Here is an 18,903-nt window from a genome sequence, read left to right on the forward strand (position 1 = left end):
CTTCAGGTTTGAAACAAATGTGCAGCCTCTTCGGCTTTCTAAATGGAATGAGAAAAATATAATGAACTTTTCAATGAGTGGAAGGTAAGAGAACATTCCCATCATTCTTTAAAACTTTTATGGTTCCCAAAAGTTGCAAATATTTTATTTATTACTTCTTAATTTATATATGTCAGAAAATACACATATCATGAATTTGAGGCTCTAGCAAATCAAGCTTTTATCGGTTCGGCCGATGTGGAAAAAGAATTCTGGCATGAGATGGTGAACGGAGAGAAGGGAACCGTTGAGTACGGAGTCAATATTGAGGGCAGTGCCTTTTCATGCCATCCTAATGACAAGCTTGGAAGAAGCAAATGGAATTTGAAGGTTGGATTTTCATTTTTTGCTGAATCTATATTACAATTTGTTTCTGCATGTGTTTATTTTTCTAACTTGCTGAATTGATATCAGAATTTTTCAAGACTGCCGCAATCTACATTGAGATTAGTTGGCAAAGAAATTCCAGTAAGAAAAAGTTTCCAAAGATTTTTTTTAAGTTGAAGTTAGAACCTCTCTTTTCTACTAATATCCATGTGAATTTGCTTCTAGGGAATAACTGATCCTATGCTTTATATTGGGATGCTGTTCAGCATGTTTGCATGGCATGTAGAAGATCATTACTTGTATAGGTATTTTTTCATGATTCAGTTTGCTAATCCATTAATTATCTTCATCACCATTATTGCTAAAACTAATTTTCTTTTATTATTTCTGTTTCACTTTATTTGCAGCATAAATTATCACCATTCAGGTGCTAACAAAACTTGGTATGGAGTGCCTGCTCATGCAGCCTCTCAGTTTGAAAATGTTGTATTGCATCATGTGTATAACCATAAAATCATGTCGAAACATGGCGAAGACGAGGCTTTCCAGCTTCTTGCGCATAAAACTACAATGTTCCCTCCAAATATATTGCTACAACATGGTGTCGCTGTTTACAAGGCTGTGCAGAAGCCAGGGGAGTTTGTCATCTCCTTTCCTAGAGCATATCATGCTGGATTTAGTCATGGTAATGTATCTATTTAGATCCATGCCATTTTTTTCTCTGTGCACTTCGTGTTGTATTTTGTAAGTATCTTAAGACAGAAAGTATGAGATATTGCCACAGTGACAAGATAGAAAAGTTGTGTCTCTATTCTTATTCCATTGTCCCTAGTTTTTGAGTGGATAGAAGATTGCACAAATTTTTTCTAAGAATGTAATCTTTTGTGTACTTTTTATCTTGAGATAGTTATCAAATGGAGCATTATGCAAATATATGAGTTCTGAAGGTAGAGTAATTTGATCTTTGTTTATGCAGGTTTTAACTGTGGAGAAGCAGTGAACTTTGCTATTGGAGACTGGATTCCAATGGGGGCTATAGCTAGCACTCGTTATGCATATCTCAAAATGCTTCCTATAATTCCATTTGAGGAACTTCTTTGTAAAGAGGCAATGCAGTTTTATAAGTCCTCAAAAGTAAGAGGTTCAATGAGCAAACATATTGATTTCCAATCTTATCTTGCAACTGTTGCGTCTTTCGTGCAGTTTATGCAATTTTATGAGAAGGCCCTTTTGCGACTTAAAGCTTCCAGAGAATGTTCAATTTCTTCGAATACTGTAGGTACCTTGATTTGTAGCAACTGCCATAGAGATTGTTATGTAGCTTACTTGATGTGCAAGCACTGCTATTCTCTTCCCATTTGTCTTTACCATGGTAAGAGTATTATTATATCTTTGTTTTGAGAAATCTTACCATGAAAATTTGAATCATACTCATTTATTTTCTTGTTTTAGACATTGCATTGCAGAGGTGTTCATGTGGGAGAAAATATACTGTTTATAAAAGGGACAATTTTCTAGAATTCGAGGATGCTGCTAAGAGTTTTGAACAAGAAGAATGTGTAAAGTTAAAACTTAAAGGGAAGGTGAATTTTGAAGGAGACATGTTATCCCCTGGAAATGATTATGATTGCATCCAAGATTCCCATGTAAGAATATACAAATTAAATCATGAGAATGACTATAGTTTTGATGGTTAGGAATGCTTTTTTGGCATTGTCTAAGTAATGTTTTCTTTTGAAACATGAATACAGAACAATCCTTGGCATGAAGAAAAAGGTAGCATCAAAGCAGTTACTTCCATGGGCTTAGTTTCTGAACAGAAAACAAGAGAAATGACCTGCTTAAAGATCAAGTTAGAAAAGATGAAGAAGGAAAAAACTAAGCATGGTAGAAAAAGATGCTCTCCAACAGTGAATGGATACCAGAAAACAAGTACACTAAAAATTGAGAGAAAAGCAAAGGATAAAAAATGATGAGCTTGCTCATGCATGAACTTGGTCACTATTATACAAGTCCATGTATTTGTAACTATTATTATTCATTCATGATGTGCATATTAGTTTAGAGCTTAGAATTTGGTTTGTTGTAATTAGTTTACTTTTGCTATTGGTTTAAGCAGTAGGATTATTAAGGAATGTACATTGACTTTTATTAGCCTCAATACTTTGCAATTTGCATACTTCCCTTAAGTAAGCTAATTTTATTTTTCTTTTAAGTGAATGTTGATTACATGAAACAAATCTCCCTGCTAATAACAAAACACCAGAATAATATTTCTAAGTAACTAACACACACAAAAAAGTAGGATTTTTTTATTTAAATTAAATAAATATAATATTTATCAAATAAATAAACGTGGAAAAAATTATTAAAATACATTTTCATTCACATCTCCAGTACAAAAAGTCAGTCTCCAAAATGATTATATCTTGCGTGCACTAATCTCATGTTATGTAGGCACATAAGCATATCTCGGATACACTGCACCCTGAGATACGTTGATTGGGGTAAATGCATCCGAGATATGGTACCGAATCAGAAAACGCGTTTTCTTCTCCCTTATCTCGGATGCACTGTCCCGAATCACAAAATGCACGTATTTCGAGTGTATACGAGATATGATTCGCAGGCACTTAAGATGTGACTGAAAATGTATTTTAGTAATTTCTTTCACGTTTATTTATTTTGGTAAATATTATATTTATTTAATTTAAATAAAAAAAAATCTAAAAAGTTTGATTAAGTTTTAAATAAAATTTAGATTTATAGTAAATTAGTATTACGTACGGATCTGGGTAGGGTTTTGTGGGCACAGCCCAAGACCAAAAGAATATTGAAGAGGTGAAGAAGAACGTTAGCAGCGGGGTTCGTTCGAGTGTTGCAGCATTCTGATGAGAGAGAGAGTGAGAGAGAGAGTGAGAGAGAGAAAGTAGCTGTCTTTAAACACCGCAATGAATATCACGCTTCCACGGAGGGTTCTCCTCAACAAAACGACACTCGTTTTGTCTCACTCCTCTCCGACATCGTCCGAGGAAACCAGAGCTGGAAACTTGCCTTCAGCGACCCTTCTATTTCCTCCACATTGAGGCCCCACCATGTTGAACAGCTCTTGATCCGAACCCTCGACGATTCCAAGTTAGCTTTGAGGTTCTTCAACTTCCTCGGTTTGCACAAGAGCTTCAACCATTCCACAACGTCCTTTGCCATCTTGGTTCATGCTCTTGTTCATCAGAAGCTCTTCTGGCCCGCCAATTCGCTCTTGCATACTCTTCTCTTACGTGGGTCGGAACCAAAATTCGTTTTTTCATGCTTCTTGGATTCTCATCGCAAATGTAAGTTTTTGTCAAATTTGGGTTTTGATTTGTTGGTTCAGAGTTACTTGCAAAATAGAAGGGTTTTAGATGCTGTGGTGGTTGCAAAGCTCATGCTTGAAAACAAGTTGTTGCCTGAAGTTAGAACACTGAGTGCGCTTTTGAATGGTTTATTGAGAATTAGAAGGTTTATAATGGTTTTGGAATTGTTTGATGAGTCGGTGAATGTGGGTGTTCGACCGGATTCTTATACTTGTTCGGCTGTCATTCGGAGCTTGTGTGAATTGAAGGATTTTTCCAAGGCTAAGGAGAAGGTTTGGTGGATGGAAGTGAATAAGTTTGATCTGAGTATCGTAACTTATAATGTCTTAATTCATGGGCTATGCAAGGGTGATCGCGTTTTGGAAGCTGTTGAGGTTAAAAGATCATTGAGTGAAAAGGGTCTGAAAGCAGATTTGGTTACATACTGCACCCTAGTTCTTGGTTTTTGTAGGGTGCAACAATTTGAGGCTGGATTGCATCTTTTTAATGAAATGATTGAATTCGGCTTTGTTCCGAGTGAAGCTGTTGTATCAGGGCTAGTGGATGGGTTAAGAAAGCAAGGAAAAATTGATGATGCTTATAATTTGGTTGTTCAGGTAAGCAGATTTGGTTTTCTGCCAAATTTGTTTGTTTGTAATGCATTAATCAACGCTTTGTGCAAACGAGGAGATTTGGATAAATCAGAGTTGCTTTATAATAATATGTGTTTGGTGAACTTGCATCCCAACGATATTACTTATTCTATTCTGATTGATTCCTTTTGCAGAAGGGGGAGGTTGGATGTCGCGATATCTTATTTTGATAGAATGATAGAGGCTGGCATAGCAGAAACTGTATATGCATACAACTCTATGATAAATGGCCAATGCATGTTTGGACATTTGAGTGCTGCCGAGTCTTTGTTCGCTCGGATGATCAATAATGGTTTGGAGCCTACTGCGACAACCTTTACGCCGTTGATTAGTAGATATTGCAAAGATCTACAACTACGAAAAGCATTCCAACTGTATGATATGATGATTGAAAAAGGAATTGCCCCAAATGTGTATACCTTCACTGCGCTTATTTCTGGGGTTTGCAGTGCAAATAATATGGCTGAAGCATCCAAACTTTTTGTTGAAATGGTGGAAAAGAAAATCACCCCAAATGAGGTAACATATAATGTTATGATTGAAGGGTATTGTAGGAGTGGTAAAATTGACAAGGCCTTTGAATTACTTGATGAGATGCTTCAGAAAGGCCTTGTTCCGGACACATATACCTACAGACCTCTTATCAGTGGCCTTTGTTCTGCTGGCAGGGTTTCAGATGCTAAAAATTTTGTTGATGTTCTACACAAACAGGACCGTAAATTAAACGAGATGTGCTATAGTGCACTTCTACATGGTTATTGCCAAGAAGGAAGATTGGTGGAGGCATTGAGCACTGCTTCTGATATGATTCAAAGAGGAATCAATGTAGATTTGGTTTGCCATGCTGTTCTCATCGACGGTTCACTGAAGCAACTAGATAGGAAAACACTATTTGGTCTCTTAAAACAGATGCAGGATCATGGATTGAAACCTGATAATGTAATATATACAAGTATGATCGATGCATTCAGCAAAGAAGGATCTTTTGAGAAGGCTTTCCAGTGTTGGGATTTGATGCTTACGGAGGAATGCTTTCCCAATGTTGTAACATATACTGCTTTGATGAATGGTCTATGCAAGGCGGGTGAAATGGACAGAGCAGGTCTTCTCTTTAAAAAAATGATGGCTGCAAATGTCCCTCCAAATTCAATCACATATGGCTGTTTTCTTGATCGTCTTACCAGCGAAGGGCATATGGAGGAAGCTATGGGTCTCCACCATGCAATGCTTAAAGGGCTTTTGGCGAACACTGTAACATACAACATCCTTATTCGTGGCTTCTGCAAGTTAGGTAGATTTAACGAAGCCAGCAAGGTGCTTTCTGAAATGACCGAAAATGGCATTTTCCCCGACTGTATTACCTATTCAACTTTAATTTATGAGTACTGCAGAAGTGGCAACGTAGGAGAAGCAGTTACATTGTGGGATACCATGCTAAACAAAGGTCTTGAGCCGGACTTGGTTGCATATAACTTGTTACTATATGGTTGTTGTGTTAATGGAGAGCTCAACAAAGCATTTGAGTTGCGCGATGACTTGCTGAGGAGAGGGGTGAAGCCAAGGCAAAATTTTCGAGTACTGCACAGGGGGCAATGTAGCAGCAGGAGCAGCGGTTAAACTGGCATACCATTCTAGACAAACTAGAATCTGATTTGGTAACAAGTAACTTCTGCAAACGCGGTTTTTGTGTAACTGGAGAGTTCAACATGGCAATGGAGTTACCCAATTGAAGATTGCTATGCCATATCAAAATAGATAGCATTGCTCTCTTGGGGTTGAATTATCCGAAAAAGTTTCTGCATTGCGATATGGCGTCATATTCAAATGGGAAGGACCTGGTAAAATTCTTGTTAGCTTTGGTTTCAACTTGCTTAATATTATGTATCACTTACATTTAGCTCTTTCATCTATTACATTTACCATTTACAATTTTTGGTGCAGACTAAACGCGCCAAACATGAATACTGAGGAAGCTACCTATCAATACAAAAAGGGAGACAAAACATTGTGTCTTCCTTTGGTTCCACACACATGCACTAACTGCTTGTTTATACTCCCTGTCAATAAGTGCCTTTTATGACTGGTTCATGATGGATTCTTTTTGAATTGCTTATACGAATACTTTCCCCTTGTACATGCACAAACCTCAAGATAATTTTGCAGACTTGTGGAAGCTTATAGCAAGAATTCTGTATATTATAATTCTTCCTCAATGTATTCCAGAGGCCTTTGCTTCAAATTTTAGGGCCAATGTTTCTGACTTAGTTTATTTGTTTTCCATCCCCTGTAACTGTTAGTTGTATCTATGAAGAAAAAAGGAGAATGCATGGCATGTTTCCAGGTTATGCTGATTATTAGTGAATTATAATATATGTACTGCATTTTTTTGTTTGATATTAATTGATCTTATATTATGCAGTAAGATTAATGATTTAATTTCTATGTGCTATCTTTGTAAAGATGGTTTACTCTTCACGATCATCTAAAAACACATTTGATTAGATGCTTAGAAAGCATTTACTACTATCATTGATTAACTATTAAATGAAACTTTAAAATGAAATAAATTTCTAAACATGTTCTGTAATTTTATATCATAACAATAAACACGTTCTAATTTAATTTTGTATTAATGATGGTGAAATAGAATAAAATGGAAACCGTCCACACACTTCCCAATGTCTTATTCTTCCACCTGGCATATATCCCACTTATCAAAACATTTCACATAAACTTAATTGCAGCATTCTGTATTTTCAGTACAGATGATTCCTATTTTCAAATTAAAGTTTTCATCATCATCATTAGTATCAACTAAATGACTAATTGCAAATTCTTTGTGGGCATGCAAATCTAAGAAGGGATGTAATCTTGTAATCTCCAAGAAGTTTGATCAGTTATCCTTCATGAAAAGTTGAGAACTCAGGTAAAGCCTAATCATCTTGATTGGAGAGAAAACTATAGCAGTTTCAGTCCACCTGTTACATCATCTACCACTTCAACAGGTCCTGCATATTAATATATATCAAAATCAGATTAAATCAAACTATACTTGAGCTGTTTATATAATTTTGGGGGCAAAGGAATGAGAAACTGCTACTGGGGCATGACAAGAGAGGGGGATAAAAAAAGAATGATAATTAGAGGAGACCATTACCAAGAATTGCCATCACAGTTCTTGAATCTGGAAGAAGAAAAATGGGAACAGTAAATTAAAGCAGATATCATAAAAAGTAGAAAATGGAACAAATGAATAAAGAAAATCCAGATAAATTTAGCTATGCATTCTATCTAATATTGAGCATGAAGATAGAGTTACAGATAGTCCAAGGGATTGGATTGAACATCTCTTCTGCTAGAATGTACGCATGATCGTGCAATTTCAAGCATGAATTAAACTCCAAGATAATAGGTAAGCGAAAAAGGGGGCAATAAGAAAACTATTTCATTTTAAACTGATTGCAGGAAACTATCTCTACTTTCAATTCTAGCAATGGATTGCCCCATACAAATATACCGGACATCAAATGCAGGACAACATTTTTTATTTCATATGACGCTGCTATGAAGTAGTAAATTTAACACAACACAGTGGTGAAATTTCCAACTATGTCGTGGATACTAGAAATCAATTAGCTACAAACTAAAGGAAGTTCCCACTACTCACTTGGTGCAATCTGTGTTCTCCCAGCATCAATTGTGATATGGGTGGGTAACTTCAGTGATTTAGCCCTTTCCTGACACATTAAGCAATTTTACTAGAGCAAACCAAACTTCAGAGAGAAGAAATATGCATTAAAAAATTCATGGCAAAAGGGAAAGAAAACAAAGGTAATATTGGTGCTTGAGGACAAAGTGAATCAAATTTATGGAGATGCAAAATTGAAGAACAAGAAGGCAAATGAGTGAAATGACTAGTTGATTTGAAACAAATATATATATATATCTTTTCTGTTAAAGTATAAGAACTGTTATATACAGGCAAGTATTCAATGTCAAGATCTTAAACAGCTTAAGCGATAACATAACTAGTGCAGTGTTAAATTGCAGTGAGCAATACTTACTTGCAAAGCTAGCATATCTTCTTCACTTTCAATTTTCACAACCACCTTAGGCTGTGCACACATCTCCCACCTGCACATTGACAACATCAGACTGAAGTTAGCAATTCATGATGACCTACAAATGCTGCCAAGGTTGCTATAGTACCTATTCAAAGCCTTTGGTGCTCGATGAAGGACCTTTTTATATAGGCCTAAAGTTGCATGACTGCACCAAATGAAAAGGTAAAAAAGGATAGTTAGGTTTGAACCATTAATCAATTAAAAAATGTTCACAAAAATGAAACAATATAATCAAAAATATTTTCTTGTTTGGGGAGATGGGGAGGGATGAACAACAAATAAGTAATAAACAAAGTAGAAGCAATACATTAGTTCATCGTGATCTTTATACTAGTGTCCTTCTACAAAATACAACAGCTTGTCATGTCAGAAGCTCAGAATATTAATCAATTTGAACGTTACTAAAGCTTCAAATTTGCAAACAAAGCAAGTAATATCATCAACTTCAAGCATTTTCCAAAGTTCAAATTGAAGGTTCACTTAGTAACATCTGTCCTCGAATGAAATATTCTATAAAAGGCAGAGCTAGCTATCCACTGTCATTTTCAGAAGACATATACAAACAATCTAACAGTGGCATAGAGCCATAGAATAAGACGCCAATACTTGATGAGCATAATTACACATTCTAAATAGTAAAACTCAAAATTCAGTTACAAATATTACACATTCAATTTTATGAAGATTTAGAATCATTCTATCCTGGTCTCACCCAAAAAAAAAAAAAAATCTTTCATTAGTCTTTACATTTACATATCATGCTTTTCATGAACAAGCACATAAAATAAAAAATAAATAGAAGCAAAACATATACAAGACACACTAAGCAGCTGATAATAAGTCAGTAACCACATTGGTAATTTGAATAACCAAAAGTAATGTAAATAATATAATAATAAACCACATATGAATTCAAAATAACACCAAGCATTACCTGCATTGAGCAGCAATCTTCCCTTTGCCCATTTTAAGATCGTTCCGTACCACCAATACCTGCATATATATATAAAAGAGGACAAATCAACAAAAGAAAGCAAAAAGGAGCAATTTTTAAGCTACCCATTATGATTCACCAAGTGGGTCAGTGGAGAAAAAAATGGGGAATTTGACGAATACCATTTTGAAATCATCGAGAATGTTAGCGAGCTGTTCAATCTCAAGGGACTCTTTGGGTTTAGATTTCGTGTTGCTGTTCCGGTTGGTGTTGTCAATGGAAAGTTTAGGTGAGAAGAGGAAGCGAGGTGGGTATTTGGAACCAATGAAGTAACCCAAAGCAAGGTATCCAGCACCAACAATAATGGCACTCAACCATGTTAGTTCCATTTTTTCAAGCACACCTCAGATTGAAGAACCCTTTGATTTGATGGAACTGCTACTGAGAAATGCTTTGAAAAGATTAAAGGGAACAAAAGAGTGTAGGTTCAGAGAATCAAGATTAAAGGAATCAGTGAATTAGACGTTAAACTATCCTACGGTTATGGTTTATGGCGTTTATAGGGTTTTCGGAGTTAAAAGAAGTACAGCTCTGTCAATGAAGAACCATAATTATGAATTTTGTTTTATATCGATTAAATATATGTGTAATACTTTCTTATAGGAAGTTTTGGTGTTTTTCTTTGATATCACTATTTTTTTCTAAATTGATATTAATTGAAACGGATCATCCAATTTATGTAAAAAGGAAAAATAAACTACACATTAAAAGGTTTAATTTATACTTTTATTTTTTTATTTTTTGAAAGCGAAAATCGAAGAAATCTGATTTTAATATAATTTTTTATTTTTAAAATACTTAAATCGAACAACTTGATTAGTAATTTTTTAAAAAAAAATTAGACAATGTAAATTGAAAAGAAAATGGAAATCAATGCTTCCGATTTTCACAAAGTCATAGTAGTAATTAGTAAACATACATGTTAAAAAAAGTTGACAATATAAAGTGTAATTTTTAATTTTTGATTGTTCTCTTTTTTATATTTATTTTTAGTCTTATTTATAAAATTAATGATAGTAGATTATATTTTACTCTTTTAATTATTTAAAAAAAATTGAAAAGATTCATTTTATAAATACTCAAATGAACATATTAAAAATAATAAATGTACTCACTCATTCTCACTTATGTTATGACTTTTTTTTTAAATTTATTTAGATTAATTAAAATTTTTTTTACTAAAAATATAGATATTTAAACTAACAATTTTTTAGGTAAATATAAAAAAATTATACCATTTAAATTATAGCTCATTAATATTTAGAGCGATTAACTTGCGTTGTAATAGTCTTGTTAGAGTATAGCTAACAATTGAAGGAAAATTAAGATCTTGTGGTTTCAAGGAATGGTTTATTGTGGATCCGGATGGATTATCAGGGGGTTTGGCAATGGCATGGAGGGATGGTTGCACTGTTCAGATTTTGTAGCATGGTAGATTCTTCATTGCGGCATCAGTTCTGACAGCTGGATCTAATGATCCCTATGGTGTTCTAGGTGTTTATCTCAGTTCAAATGATCAACATAGAATGACTCAGTTTGCTGAATTAACTTCAGTCACACAACAGTTTGATGGTAAGGTTGTGTTAATGGGTGATTTTAATGTCATTTCTAGTCAATTGGAGAAAGCAGGTGGGGGTGCTAAATCTCCTTCTTCCATCGAAACCTTTATCAGTTTTATTGATGATAATTCTCTGATTGATATTGGTATGGTCGGAAGACCATTCACTTGGTTGAATAGACGGAGGGGTGATGAGTTGATACAGGAAAGACTGGACCGATTCCTGGTAGGAGTTGATTGGCAGCAACTCTATCCCAATGCAACGGTTCTTAGACTGTCAGAATCAAGCTCGGATCACTCCCCTCTTCTCTTAGACTCTAACCCGAGAACTGAGAGATCTAAACGCCGATTCAAATTCCAAGAAAGATGGTGTTCCAATGATGAAATAAGGCAGATTGTTAGAGAGGTTTGGCACGAACAGATTGATGGTTCAGCCATGTATATCCTAGCTCAAAAACTAAAGCGTTGTCGACATAAGATTGTCAGATGGCAGCAAGAATACAAATCTAATTCGAAGGTGGAGATTGATTTACTACAGTCTGAATTAGAGAAACTTCGTTTAGCAGGAATTCATGAAGGTGACATCATTTTAGAAATAGAGGACAAACTTGAAAAAGCATTGCAAAATGAGGAATCTTATTGGAAAGATAAGTCTAGAGTCAAATGGCTCAAATCTGGCGATCAGAATACAACTTTCTTCCATCAGAAATTTAGAAATCGAACCCGAAGGAATAGAATTTGGCAACTAACTGGCAGTGACAGTGAAGTGGCTACTTCAAATGCTGGTATTGCTTCTGTGGCTGAATCTTATTTCAAGGACATCTTTTCATCCAGTTGTCATGAGAACCCTGAACCTCTGTTTACTGATTTTGAACCTAAGGTTACAGCTCACATGAACCGTAGGTTTCAAAGACCAGTGACTATGGAGGAAGTGAAACGTGCGACATTTAGCATTCATCCTCAAAGTGCTCCAGGAGATGATGGTATGACACTTCAAATGTTGGTATTGCTTCTGTGGCTGAATCTTAATGGTGATGTGTTTCGAACAGTTAAGAACTTCTTTTCAGGGGGCAGAATCTTGAAGGGTTTTAACCACACTCAGATCTGTCTTATTCCCAAGATTTCTGATGCTAAAGATATGACTTAGGTAAGACCAATAAGCCTATCTTTAGTCTTTTACAAGATTATCTCCAAAGTATTTGTACATAGACTTCAGGGTATGATGAATAGACTAATTAGCCATACGCAGAGTGCTTTTATTAAAGGCAGATTAATCTCTGATAATATCCTAATTGCTCACGAGTGTATGCATTACTTGAAGAACAAAAAAAGGGGACTCGAAAATGAAATGGCGCTAAAATTAGATGAGTAAGGCATATGATAGGGTGGAATGGCACTTTCTTTGGTTTATATTGGAGAAGTTTGGTTTTGACTCCCGGTGGATCATGTGGATTCGAGAATTAGTGACAACTGTTTCTTATTCTGTTATTGTGGAAGGACAACCTTATGGTTTCTTCAAACCAAATAGAGGTATTCAACAAGGAGATCCTCTATCTCCCTATCTTTTTCTTTTCTGTGCAGAAGGTCTCTCCTTCTTGCTACACAAGGCAGAACAAAACAGACTAATTCAAGGTCTTCAGATACATAGACGATGTCCCAAGGTCAACCACCTCCTCTTTGCTGATGATTCCATCTTATTCTGTAAGGCTAATCCTAAAGCATGTTCAAATATCCTGCATTTATTGAATTCTTATGAAAGCAACAGTGGCCAGAGGGTAAATCTTAATAAATCTGCTGTATTCTTTAGCCACAACACTCCATCCACTACTCGTACACTACTGGCTAACTCTATGAATATTAATCATATTGGGGGCTCAGGATAAATACCTTGGTTTGCCTTCTACAGTCTCTAAATCGAAAAAGACTTCTTTTAGTATGATCAAAGAAAAGGTTCGGAAAAGAATCCAAGGGTGGAAGCGCAATCTTCTATCGTCAGGTGGTAGACACGTATTCCTTAAGGCAGTGGGAGAAGCTATTCCTATTTATACATTGTCTTGCTTCAAGTTGCCTGATGGTTTAATCTCAGAAATTCACTCTCTACTTTCTCAGTTCTGGTGGGAACAAAAAGGTTCTGAAAGGCGGATGGCTTGGATTAGCTGGGACACTATGACTCGCCCACGAAAAGAAGGAGGCCTTGGATTTAAAGATCTCAGAATCCAAAATCTGGCACTTTTAGGCAAACAGTTTTGGCGACTTGTAACACAGCCTACTTCCTTATTATCCAAAATCCTAAGAGGTAAATACTTTAGCAATGGTAATGCTATAACGGCAGAAATTAGAGTCTTACCTTCTTGGGGATGGAGGAGTATACTGGAAGGCCGAAAGATTGTTGAAAAAGGTCTTAATTGGGCTGTGGGTACTGGAGAGAATATCCGAACCTTTGAGGATCCTTGACTGCCTTCTCCGTATCCTTTAATGATTTATGACATGCCAAATAGACAAGCTATTGCTGAGTTGGTTCCAAGAGTTAAAGATCTAATTACTGAAGATAGGAATTGGAATCAGAATCTTATTCAAGAATTATTTCCCCAAGACGTTGCAAACAAGATTTTGTCAGTTAAAATTCAGCAGAGTAGGGACAAATTGCAATGGGATTTGAACAAATCCAAACAATATGATACAGCTTCAGGTTACAGAATTGGCTATTTATTTTACCATCCGCCTCTGGAGCTTTGCCCTAATTATATGCAACAGAAAAAGCCGTGGATTGATCTATGGAAGTTGAGCTTGCCTCACAAAATTAAGCTATTTATCTGGAAAGCTCTCTATGGCCGGCTCCCGGTGCTTGCTCAGATTCATCACCGCATCCCATCTATATCACCAATATGCCCCTGCTGTCATGAAGCCACCGAAACAGTCACTCATTGTTTGATCGATTGCTCTAGAATTAAAGATGTATGGTCTCAGAGTTATCTTCGTGACTGTCTTCCCCCTCAGAGTCCTAACGACTTTTGGACATGATGGATTGTATCAACAGAGATGCTTAACCTGTTGAAGAATGATGACCGTAATCCTCAATTGCTTGCCATCATTTGCTGGAACTGCTGGAAAGCTCGCAACCAGTTGATTTTTGAAGGTTCTACTTCAATGCCGTCTGCCATTCTAGCAAGCTCTGTCAAGTTGCTCCGTGAAATCCAAAGAACTCCAAGTTTAGGTCGTCATCTCCATGAGGCAAGCTCTTAGTTGCATTCAATTTGATTTATCATTCTTTCTTCTTTAAGATTTTTTTCCGTTTTTCGACCTTGCACCGTTGGATGAATACCTTCAGTGTAGTGTTTTTGGGAAATCCCCACCTTTCATTATGCTGTCCTGCTTTTGGACATCTTTGTATTTCATTTTTCAATAATTAATGAAATATAACCTACTATCTTTGAAAAAAAAAAAGAGTATAACTAACAAAAATTGTTTACACATGTTCAAGATTCTAAACTAGATGCTCTTTTCAAGATTTTGGGTTTGACTTTGACATTGAAATTAAAATTTTTTTAATTGTGATCAAATTTCTTAACCAAAATTTTCTTAAGGTTCAAGATTAGAAGAAAAAGACAAAAAAAAATTTAATTTTACAAAAATTTTATAATTTTAACATTAAAATTTTTTAATTATAACATAAGAAATTTTAAATTTAAAGAAGAAGAAAAAATTTTTTACATGTTCCAGAGTTGAAGAAGAAAAAAAAAGGTTATGGCACATTAAAATTTTTTAACGATTAATAAGAATTTTTTAATTGAAATTTTTTCAAGATTTTGGACTTGAAGAAAAAGAATAAGACATATGTCAGCTGAATATAAAAAAAATCATGGATTTAAGATAAAATGGTTAGTAGCCTGACGATGGAAGTAGGTAATGGTAGAAAAATCCGATTTTGGGAGGATAACTGGGTTTAGGGTGGTGCTCTGAAAGTGAGTTTTTCAAGATTCTTCTCTATTTCAAGCCAACAAGGATGTTGCATTGGGGATTGCGGGTTTTGAAATGGATTAGAGTGGATATGAAATTTTCGATGGAGAAGGGAGTTGTTTCAATGGGAGCTGGAACTTCTCCGTCAGTTCCATGAGAGGTTAAGGCCAGTGAAACTATCATCCGGGCGCGAAGACAATGTGGTGTGGAAGTTTGACAATAAAGATATTTTTTCTACGAATTCCTTTATGCAGGCCATATAATCGGAGACGTTGTCGGATGACATCACGAGCTATAGCTTCACAAGTCCACTTTGGAAAGGTTTCGTACCTCCGAGGATTGAGTTTTTTGGATGGTTTATGCTAGTTGGTAGAGTTAACACCAAGGAAAGGTTGACTAAACTAGGAGTTAACATTCAAAGTGATAGCATTTGTGTGATGTGTACTAAGGAAATCGAATCTGCTGAGCATTTATTTCTTCGATGTGAGGTAACATGGCATGTGTGGTGCAATTGGGTGCGGTTGTTTCGTAGAGAGTGGGTAATTTCTGGAACCATTAAAGAACTGTTTGAGAGTTGGAGTGGCATGCACAATAAACAACAAGGGCAGAAGATGTGGATGACAGCATTTTTTGCACTGATTTGGAACATCTAGTTAGAACGTAATGTACAAATCTTCAATAATAAAAGAGCAAGCATTGGGGTAATTCAAACAAGGACGGTGTTGAGCTATACAGAATGGCGTGGTTGTGATCCAGTGGGTAGCTGATGGCAATACTAGAGTTGCCAGGAGATTGATTTATTTTGGCTGTTGTTCTGTATGTTTCTTTTTATTTCTGTGTCTCTGCTCTACTTTATTGTGTTAATCTTCCTTTATTTAAAAAAAAAAAGAAGAAGAAGGTGGTATGAACTTGAAGAAGAAGAAGATGACGTAAGACATGTATGTAAAATTTAGTTATATATGATTTTGTTTTAATTGAAATAAAAGTAACATGTGAGTTTTAGATATATTATTTTAATTTTGTTGAACTTAATTAATTAAAAGACTTGAATGTATAATTTTTCTGAGTATTTTAGGTATAAAAATTTAAAAAGGTTTAAAGTTTTAATTTTAAATATGTTGTTTTACTCATTCAAATTAGTAAAACCATTAATCATTTTTTTTTGTTAGATGTTTTAATTGTAAAAAAAATTATTATTTAAGATCGTTATTTGAATTCTAGACTTGTTTTTTTATTTCTTACGATATCTCTAAATTTGACATTTATTTAAATAGATGAATAAACAAATTATTTAAATAATTTAATTTGGTTAAATTCTAGACTTCTTAATTAAGAAATCAAGTGATGAACTACCAGTTTATAAAGTAATTTCATTGTTCTTTTTGGGCACTGAAATAATTTATTGTTATGTTCTTGCTACCTATAAAAAATTGAACGGGCCCATAAACACCAAAATCAAGACTTAGATGGGTCTAATGTCCCATCCCATTGGATGAATTGGACACCATTACAAAAAGCCGAAGCGATACAGGGCTGGGAATTAAGGATTTTGAAACATAAAATATTGCCTATCTTGCCAAACAAGTGTGAAGGGCAATGAAAAATGTAAATTTAATTTGGGAGCAAATATTAAAATCGCTATATTTTTGGGATGACAATTTTTAGACAGCAACATATAAAAGAGACTCCTCATGGGTTTAGAGAAGTAATTTTATGGAATGGAAGGAACTATTAAGGAAAAGAGTCCCCGGAGATCAATAAAGAGATTCTTAGCAACAAAGAGGACTACTTATATTAGCCATACAAAAAAGATGAAAACTATACAATCAAAATAGAATATTATATTGCCAAAGAAAATAGGCAGGATAATAAACATAAAAATCTTTCAACAAGTGAAGACAGGAAGGAGTTATGAAAGAAAATATGAAAAATGAAAGTTCCACCAAAAATCAAAATGTTTTCTGTGGAAACCATGCCATGATATTTTACTAGTAAACTTTAATTTGCACAAAAAAATGGTGTATATATATAAAATTATATATTTTTTAATTCTCAATGTGTATTCTAAATTTCTAGGGATCTAGCCTCTAGGCTTTTTCTAGAGCTCCCATTTCCATTTATTTTTTCATGCATTTTCTCGCCCTCGCATCTCAAAAAGATTATCTCGAATTTACAATCGTCTCAAAATAATAAAAAAGAAAGTTATTCAGTGAAGCAATTCTCAACGGATAAAATTTTCGTACTCGATGTAATCGTAGTACGTGGGAGCAAATGAAAGATTAGAGTATTAAAAATAGCATAATTTCAGCTACCCAAAATGCAATTAAAAAAAAAAAGAAATAAAATAATAATCAGTGCGACATCCCAGCAAAATCTACATGATACGAAATTATCTTATTATTATTATTATGTAATTATATACGATGTAATATATGGTACCCTTCCGATATTTCCTTAAATAATTGATATCAACAGTACCCACTAGCCAGACACAAGCACGTGTTATCTCCCATCAACACAAACAACCCATTTCCTTATAACTAGGTTACACAAATAGACAAGTATTATTTCAGGAACAACTCACTTCACTTTACTAAATAGTACTTTGCAATTTGTATATCTTCCTATAGTTTAGTTTACACTAAATAACGACGCATTATGATAAATTACATAAGTACAATCCAACATATAGTTGTTCATGTATAAAAACTGATTTAAATAAATACAATTTAATATTAGATAATTCCAAAAATTTATTAATTATTATGACAAAAAATATTATTATAAAAAACTATTTTTGTTAAAATTTAATTATGATAATTTTATTTGTTGGTATTATATTTATTTCTAGAATTAAAATAATATGAGTAACATTATTTGGAATGATTCATTCCAAGTTACAGTGTATCTCATTAATAGACTGGCTACAATTATTTTACATAATATATCATCTTTTGAACAAATGCTTAAGCATAAACCTGATTATCAATTCTTAAAGATATTTGAGTGTGTTTGTTATCCTCTTTTGAGACTTTATAACATGCATAAATTTAATTACAAATCTGATATGTGCTTATTCTTGGGATATGATAATAATCATACAAGCTATAAATATCTAGCACAAAATGGTAAACTTTATATTTCTAGTAATGTGGTTTTTGATGAGTTGAAATTCCCATATGCTTCTCATTTCTCTACTAATCAGTGTTCTCAAGTTGCTGCACCAACAAATCAGATTATCATTGGATCAGCACCAATTCTATCTAAACCTCCAACATCTCATAATACAAACCCAACAAACCCACCTCCATCTAAGACTATGCAAACTGAGATGGATGCTGTCTCTAAATGCAACACTTTTGATCTTACTATTCCTCCATCTAGTGCTACTATCATTGGTAGTAAATGAGTGTTTGCCTTGAAAAAGAATCCTCAAAGCCAAGTCATTTGATACAAAACTAGACTTGTTGCAAAAGATTTTCATCAAAGAGAGGGATTGGACTTTGAACAAACCTTTAGTCTAGTCATAAAGTCTCAAACTATTCAAATTATAATCTCAATTGCCTTAAGTAGAAGTTGGCATTTGAGACAATTTAATTTTGATAATGCATTTTTCAATGAAGAATTACATGAAACAGTGTATATGACACAGCCACAAGGTTTTAATGATACTAATCCTCCTCTTGTGTGTAGATTAAAGAAAGCAATTTATGGTCTCAAACAAGCCCTAAGAACATAGTTCTTAACCCTATATGCTACTTTAAACAGATTTGGTTTTACAAGCACAAAATCATATCCTTCACTTTTCGTGAGAATAACATCTACTTTTGTTACCCTATATACATCTTGTACTGACTCACCATTAATTGCCTTTTTAGATGCTGACTGGGGAGCAGATACAGATGATCGAAAATCTATT

At 34.5% G+C, this 18,903-nt stretch overlaps 3 protein-coding genes and 1 pseudogene across 3 annotated transcripts; 3 read left to right on the forward strand and 1 right to left on the reverse strand.

The window, feature by feature from the left end:
- The window catches only part of LOC107477232 (lysine-specific demethylase JMJ13-like), a 2,594-nt pseudogene extending 255 nt beyond the window's left edge, over window positions 1-2,339 (forward strand).
- Window positions 2,340-2,890: 551 nt separating this feature from the next.
- Window positions 2,891-6,751, forward strand: LOC107477233 (putative pentatricopeptide repeat-containing protein At5g59900). The gene is made up of 3 exons (XM_052258116.1): window positions 2,891-2,962; window positions 3,251-6,189; window positions 6,293-6,751. Exons 1-2 carry the CDS (start codon window positions 2,891-2,893, stop codon window positions 5,966-5,968), a joined length of 2,790 nt encoding a protein of 929 aa, XP_052114076.1. The 3' UTR covers window positions 5,969-6,189; window positions 6,293-6,751.
- Window positions 6,752-6,948: 197 nt separating this feature from the next.
- Window positions 6,949-10,013, reverse strand: LOC107477209 (uncharacterized). Its single transcript, XM_016097191.3, has 7 exons — window positions 9,592-10,013; window positions 9,410-9,468; window positions 8,561-8,620; window positions 8,416-8,485; window positions 8,019-8,088; window positions 7,509-7,535; window positions 6,949-7,359 (listed from the first exon to the last, which is right to left on the reverse strand). Exons 1-7 carry the CDS (start codon window positions 9,796-9,798, stop codon window positions 7,310-7,312), a joined length of 543 nt encoding a protein of 180 aa, XP_015952677.1. The 5' UTR covers window positions 9,799-10,013; the 3' UTR covers window positions 6,949-7,309.
- A 2,949-nt stretch (window positions 10,014-12,962) lies between these two features.
- LOC107477234 (uncharacterized mitochondrial protein AtMg00310-like) lies at window positions 12,963-13,481 on the forward strand. The gene has a single exon (XM_016097216.1). The coding sequence runs from the start codon at window positions 12,963-12,965 to the stop codon at window positions 13,479-13,481; it is 519 nt and encodes a 172-aa protein (XP_015952702.1).
- Window positions 13,482-18,903: the final 5,422 nt, after the last annotated feature.

This window comes from Arachis duranensis, chromosome 3 (genome assembly GCF_000817695.3).
Source record: "Arachis duranensis cultivar V14167 chromosome 3, aradu.V14167.gnm2.J7QH, whole genome shotgun sequence".
NCBI lineage: Eukaryota > Viridiplantae > Streptophyta > Magnoliopsida > Fabales > Fabaceae > Arachis > Arachis duranensis.

What these genes read in the sequence shown, in the direction of transcription:
- LOC107477233 (XM_052258116.1), top strand. Translation starts at nt 2,891, where the DNA reads ATGGTACCGAATCAGAAAACGCGTTTTCTTCTCCCTTATCTCGGATGC. An exon ending in TCCCGAATCACAAAATGCAC is followed by an intron (nt 2,963 to 3,250) that starts GTATTTCGAGTG and finishes CGAGTGTTGCAG; the next exon opens with CATTCTGATGAGAGAGAGAG.
- LOC107477209 (XM_016097191.3), bottom strand. Translation starts at nt 9,798, where the DNA reads ATGGAACTAACATGGTTGAGTGCCATTATTGTTGGTGCTGGATACCTT. An exon ending in AAGATTGCTGCTCAATGCAG is followed by an intron (nt 8,621 to 9,409) that starts GTAATGCTTGGT and finishes CATTTGGTGCAG; the next exon opens with TCATGCAACTTTAGGCCTAT. An exon ending in GAGAACACAGATTGCACCAA is followed by an intron (nt 7,536 to 8,018) that starts GTGAGTAGTGGG and finishes TTCTTCTTCCAG; the next exon opens with ATTCAAGAACTGTGATGGCA.
- LOC107477234 (XM_016097216.1), top strand. Translation starts at nt 12,963, where the DNA reads ATGATCAAAGAAAAGGTTCGGAAAAGAATCCAAGGGTGGAAGCGCAAT.